The sequence below is a fragment of the Ctenopharyngodon idella genome, chromosome 2 (assembly GCF_019924925.1).
Source record: "Ctenopharyngodon idella isolate HZGC_01 chromosome 2, HZGC01, whole genome shotgun sequence".
Taxonomy (NCBI): Eukaryota; Metazoa; Chordata; class Actinopteri; order Cypriniformes; family Xenocyprididae; genus Ctenopharyngodon; species Ctenopharyngodon idella.
Window position 1 is genome coordinate 42,958,053 of NC_067221.1, and position 6,664 is coordinate 42,964,716.

At 29.4% G+C, this 6,664-nt stretch overlaps 1 protein-coding gene across 38 annotated transcripts in view; it reads left to right on the forward strand.

Moving 5' to 3' along the window:
* The window catches only part of LOC127498784 (receptor-type tyrosine-protein phosphatase mu-like), a 297,821-nt gene that overhangs the window by 140,363 nt on the left and 150,794 nt on the right, over window positions 1-6,664 (forward strand). For 16 of the 38 annotated variants that reach the window (XM_051868535.1, XM_051868766.1, XM_051868824.1 and 13 more), the window contains 2 exons: window positions 446-472; window positions 6,460-6,664. The exon at window positions 6,460-6,664 is cut by the window's right edge and continues 10 nt beyond it. The exons of 21 other annotated variants lie outside the window; for them this stretch is intronic. In XM_051868535.1, the coding sequence (XP_051724495.1) occupies window positions 446-472; window positions 6,460-6,664 (232 nt within the window). The remainder of the gene's footprint in view (window positions 1-445; window positions 473-6,459) is intronic. One more of the 38 variants, XM_051868564.1, reaches the window with a different exon arrangement.

The following is a 6,664-nucleotide window of genomic DNA, read 5'->3' on the forward strand; positions in this document are numbered from 1 at the left end:
GTTTCCATTATTTTATTTTATTTTATTATTTAGTTTATTTATTCAATGTAATTAATAATACAAATAATAATAATAATAATAATAAATTAAAATAAATAAAAAAAATAAAATCATATATCTTTTTTTTTCTTTTTTTTTTTTTTGCTCCTCAACAACTCTTGTTTCCATTTGTTCCCCAGTTTCTTTCTAAAAAAAACAAACAAAAAAAAAAACATGAAAACAAACAATTTTATCATAATTATAGCAGAAATTTGCAGGAAATATCTCGCCTTAAATGGCTTTGAAAGTTGTGCTGACAGTAGAGCCTTCGGGTTAAAAAATAGTGAGAATCTTCATGGAGCCGGACTGATGTTTGATGTGTTGATGGAGGTGAATCATCTCTCTTCTCTTCTGTACTGACCGTCTCTCTGTTTCTCTTCTTCTGCTCGTCACACTCTCCCTCCAGACCCGTTTGTGCCGACCGCCATCTTAGGTGAGATCCTCTTCTTCTCCTGCAGTTTGTGTTTCAGTCTGATTCAGAGGGAAGGAATGCGGTTTCCATCATGTTTGCTTTATTTGGGTTGTTTTGGCTCCTCATCTCCACACCTGTCTGTCGCTTCTCTTCCTTTGGGTTCCTCTCGCCTTCACTCCATCCCATGCGCATCGCGTGTCGTGCGTGCTGTGATGTCACATCCTGTCTGACATCTCATGTGCATGGACAGACGTGTGGACTGGATGTGGGGGAGTGGATGATGCTGTCGCTGTCCACACACACACACACACACACACGAGCGATGAGAAACACTGGATTAATCTCCTCAATTCAATCAAATTAGATGCTTGAAAGTCAGAAGAACTCCAAAGATGAATTAAACAAACCATTCTGATGGAAACAACACTGTTCTTCCTCAGTAACATCCTAAAATCAAGATACACTTACTTGAGATGCAAAATTACTGAAGATATTATGAGAAATGTGTCAAAATTAACCCTAAAGGTCAAATGGTCCTGAGTAACAGTCACACTTGTGTTATTCGCCGTCAGAAATGAGCGCAGTGGAAATGAATGGGAGACTAATTTCATCTAGTGGAAGCGTTCGGTACTGCGCCCGAACAAACTCTTACTGAAAGCTCATTTTTTTGAGATATCAACCTCAAATTTGGAACACAACTTGTTTAGATTTATGGCTTTGATTTTCTCGCAAGTTTAGAGTAAAACATGTTTTGGAAAATATATAATTTCTCTCCACGCGAGCAGCACCAGAGTGAGTTTTTGCTGAAAACAATCAAAAATTATCTTGTTTTCCCTTTGAATTAAGTTTATTTTTCGTCTTAGCTGAGCATACACAGTGCAACTGTATTTATTGTGCAATTTTTATTTATATATATTTTTAATTTTTGATGTTTGTATAACTTTTTATTACATTTTATTGATATTTTAGTGAATTTATTATTTTTTTCTATTTCTATAACTTAATATTAATAAATAAATAAATAAATAAATAATAATATTGATAATAAATATTATTTATTATTTTGTGATTTTCTTTTATTCATTTATTTATTATTATTATTATATTTTTTACTTGTTATAATTAAAAAATAATTAAATTAAATTTCTTTTGTTTTTTATTTTATAATTTCCATTTATTCATTTTTATCTATTTATTTTATTTTTTATTATTTAGTTACTTTTTATTATATTTTTAATTATACTTTCAATTTAGAATTTAATGCCTTTATTACTTGTCTGTTTTTCTATTTTGTAATTTTTTTCTTTATTTAATAAATAATTAATTTCTATTTTATTTATTATATTTTTTTATTTATTATAATTTATAAATAATATATATATATATATATATATATATATATATATATATATATATATAGTGTATAATTTATTGCATTTATTGCATTTCTATTTTATAATGATTTATTTTTATTGTAATTATTTATTATATTTTGATTTATAATTAAATGCATTTATTAAACTATTTATAAAAAAATATTTATTTATATATATATATAAACATAAAAACATTACAAAATATTAAATGAAAAACATTATCGATCTAAGATATAGCGCATTGGCTCACTGGGCAATATTTGTTCCTTTTTTTTAAGCACAAATTCATTTTTCATTAAACAAGTCTTAATATCTTCAGTCATTTCTCTTCTCCAGTAAATGTATCTTGATTTAAGAATGTTTAGATATTTGTGCTGGAAAACAAGACAGAAACACTGAGGAAGAACAGAGTTTTTGCAGTTGTAGGGTTTATTATTGGCCTGATGATGATGATGATGAAGAACTGAAGTGTCTCTGGATAAGCGTGGGTCAGTGTATAGTTTTTTGGTCAGTGAGGTTCAGCTGATTCTTCATGTTTTACAGTGTAAATGTGCAGAAGAAGGTTTTGTTTTTTTGTCGTTTTTGCTCCAGCGTCTCGTTCATCCACTCCAGCGTCTCTTCTGCTATTCTCTCTAATGTTTCTTCTGCCTTTAGCGGCTCCTTCTGACCCACTTGTTTTTCTTTTCCTTATTCCGCGGCTGTTTATTGGTTTACTCTATGATAAAATAGAATAATAAAGCAGGTTTTGTCTCATTTTCGTGCCACCTCTACACTCTATTTATCTGAAGCGCTCGTGCCCCAGAGTCGCCCTCGCAAGGCCTGAGAACTTAATTGAAGCGTAATGCGATGAAAAATAGCAGCTCAGAGCGCGTATTAAATATGAATGACTCTCGGCTAACGGCACGTGTAAACGATCGCTCGAGCGGGAACAGGTTTACGTTACACAATAAAACAGGGAAAAGGAAGGAAAGCTTCACCCGCGGCACAGAAGGGTTTATGGAGCAGCTGGGATGATGCTGATGTTCAACAAGCTTCAGCTTCAGGATCAGATCTAATGCTGGACATCAGTGACTGTAAACAGAGCAGCAGTGCTTACTCAGAAAAAACCTTCAAATCAAGCGTTGATATTCATTTATTTATTTATAGTTTCTATAACTTTTATTGGCAATTTAATACATTTACTATATGTATTTTTCTATTTATTTATTTATTATATTTTGGTATTTTGGTTTCTATAACTTTTATTTATTTATTTTATTACAATTTTGATTAATAATTTAATATATAATTATTATATGTATTTTCCATTTTTATTTATTTCTGGTTTCTGTAACTTTTATTTTTTATATTTAATTTTTATTAATAATTTAATACATGTATTATATGTATTTTTATATTTTATTTATTTATTATATTTTGGTTTCTATAACTTTTATTATTTATTTGTTTTTATTAAAATTTTGATTAATAATTTAATATATATATTTATAATAACATATATATATATATATATATATAAAATTTATTACATATATTTTTCAACATTTTTTATTATTTTTGTCTTTAACATTTATTCATTTTTTATGTACATTTTAATATTTTAATACATACATACATATATGTATGTATGTGAATATAAAACACGTAATATTAATAAATAAATAATAATATTATAATTTTAATTACACTTTTAATTTAGAATTGAATGCATGTATTATTTGTCTGTTTTTCTATCTTGTATATATTTTAAATTTTTTGTATATATTGTATATTTCTGTTTCTATAACTTTTATTATTTGTTTTATTTTAATTTAAATTAATATTTTAATACATATATTATAAATGTTTCCATTTTTATAACTTAATATTTATAAATAATACATTTTATTATTTAGTGATTTTCATTTATTTATTCATTCATTTTCTAATAATAATTTTTTTTAATAATTTTTATTTAATAAATAATTAATTTATCTTTTATTTATTATAATTTTAATTTATAGTTTAATGCATTTAAATTATTTCTGTTTTTCCATTTTCATTATTTATTATTTTATTCTAATTTATTCATTTTTAATTTTTTTTATTATTTATTATAATATTATTAATTTATTGAATTTATTATTTTTCTGTTTCTGTAATTTGCCACACAAAACACATGGAGTTCAGCACAGATCATCTATTATTTTTGAGGATGAGGTTAATCAGACCGATCGCCCGTGACCTTTGACCTTAGCGTGTGAGGCACCAGTTGAGAGCCGCTGCTCCGCAGATCTCCATGAAGCGATTTTAATGTTCATCTTACCAGTTTTATTTGCATTTCTCCTCTTTTTTTGGTTTCTTTGAAAGTCATTTTCTCCTTCATTGTGATTTGAGTCCCATAACACCCGAACCCCGAACGCCCTCGACTGATCAGAGCTAGTTCTCTTTGGTGTATTGTTGCTTAAACCCTGTCTCCTCTCTCTCTCTCTCTCTCTCTCTTTCACTCTCTCTCTGTCTCTCTCTCTTCTCTCGTTTAACCTCTAATGTATCTGCTTAAAAAGTCCCCATTAATGGTAAGTTGATGAGTGACAGAGGTTGTGTGTTTCTCCTCTCCTCCCTCCATGTGTCTTTGAGCTGCATGGACGTAGACACGCGTTACAGCATCACCCGTCCTCCTCATGTGTGTGTGTGTGTGTGTGTGTGTGTTCGCCATCGTGCTTCTTTGCTTTGGGTTGTCGTGATTGGCCGCGTGGCTTCTGATCATCCGTCATCACGCGTCCGCTCACTCATTCCACTCATGCTTTGCTGTTGATTGACAGCACCCACAGTGAGTCTCAGCAGATCTCAGATCAGGGCCAAACAGGGACACAGGCCGATTTTAGCCGTGTTTCACTGAAATTGTACAGGAACGAGGCACGTGATATTTCACGAAGGAATGGACGAACGGGGCAGTCAATCGATCCCTCCCTCCACATCCACTCATCACCCCTTCCTGCAACGTCGTGTCATGATCCATCCATCGCCAGTGAATGAGAAACGATCACGCGCTTCTTTTACACTGATGGAGTGAATGGAGAAATACAGATGATTAAGGCAAGACGCCACAGGCAGAAACACTGGGAGGAAAACATCCAAAATACATCCGTTTTATTGCACTTTTTGCGTCTGTAGATTTCAGTCTCAGTCCATCTCTCCAAACACACCAAACTTTACAGTTTGATTCATACTGTACAAGTAAAAAATAAATAAATAATGTTGAAAATAAAGAATATTATTGATTACTTCGTGATTTTCATTTATTAATTTATTTATTTTTATAATATTAATTTTCTGTTTTCTTCTATTTAATTTTCTTTCTCTTTTCTTAAACATTGTTTATTTTATTATCATCATCATCATCATTTTTATTTCAATTTTAATTTGTATTTTAATATATATATATAATTTTTTTTCCTTTTTATGACTTAATATTTAAAAAATAATACATTTATTCATTTATTTATTTTATTATTTATTTTATTATAATTTTAAGTAAACTTTTTGTTTATTTAATAAATAATTAATTTGTTTTATTTATTTCAATTTTAATTAATGTTTATATATATATTTTTTAATTTTTCAATTTTTAATTTTTAATATTATAATTTTTCAAATTTATTCATTTATTTATTTTAATTTATTATAATTTTAACTGAATATTTAATAAATAATTCATTTTTCATTTTATATTTGATATACATATATATATATATATATATATATATATGAATAAATGTATTATTATTCAAAATCCATTTTTATGACTTAATACGAATAAATAATACATTAATTCATTTATTTTTGTTATTTATTACAATTTTAACTGAATTTCCTGTTTATTCAATAAATAATTAATTTGTTTTATTTATCATTTTAATTTATAGTTTATATCTATATTCATATATCATTCAGCTGATTTATACAACACTTTATTCCTGAAAATATGGTGAAAGTGTGATATTTATATCCAAAATTCCTTCTGGAAAAAACAATATGTCAACAAAATCAAACCGGAATTATGAATCTATGTTCAGATTTTTCTGGAAATGTATGCAAATTAGTGCATATTTAATTAGACAATGTCTCATTTGCATATTCAAACATAACATTTCAGAAAACTTGTAATCTGTGATTCTTAATGTAATTAATCAAATGCGGAAGTACGGTGATGACTATTAGTTAATATTTTAATTTATTAATTACTTATTCACCTGAGGTCTTGCCTTAACCATTCATAAATTATTTATTTGTTCTCATGTCGTTCCAAACCTGCACGCTCTTGTTTTTTTCTGTTACGTTAAAATATAAAAATAAAAACAATTCAAATTATTAATAAAAACTATAATAAAACACTGGTTGAACATTGAATCAGATTAATAAATGCTTTAGAAGCATTTGTTCATTATAAGTGTAAAGTTTTCCCGAAATCACAGTGTGCAGGTTTGGAATAAACGATTCTGAATTATTCCTTTAATTTAAAACTACGTGTTTAAAATCACTGGGACGTGTGTGTGTGTGTGTGTGTGTGTCGTCACTGTAAAAGGAAGCGCGAGTGTGTGTGTGTTTCCACAGACGAGCTCTTCAGTGCATGTTTTCTGTCTTGTGTTGCAGACGAGACTCAAACCCTGACCAGCGACACCAGCAGCCTGGTGCAGTCGCACACGCACACACACTCGTCGCACACACACTCGCTGCGCAAGCGCGAGGCCGTGGACGTGCCGTACCAGACGGCGCAGCTGCATCCCGCCATCCGCGTGGCCGACCTGCTGCAGCACATCACACAGATGAAGTGTGCCGAGGGCTACGGCTTCAAAGA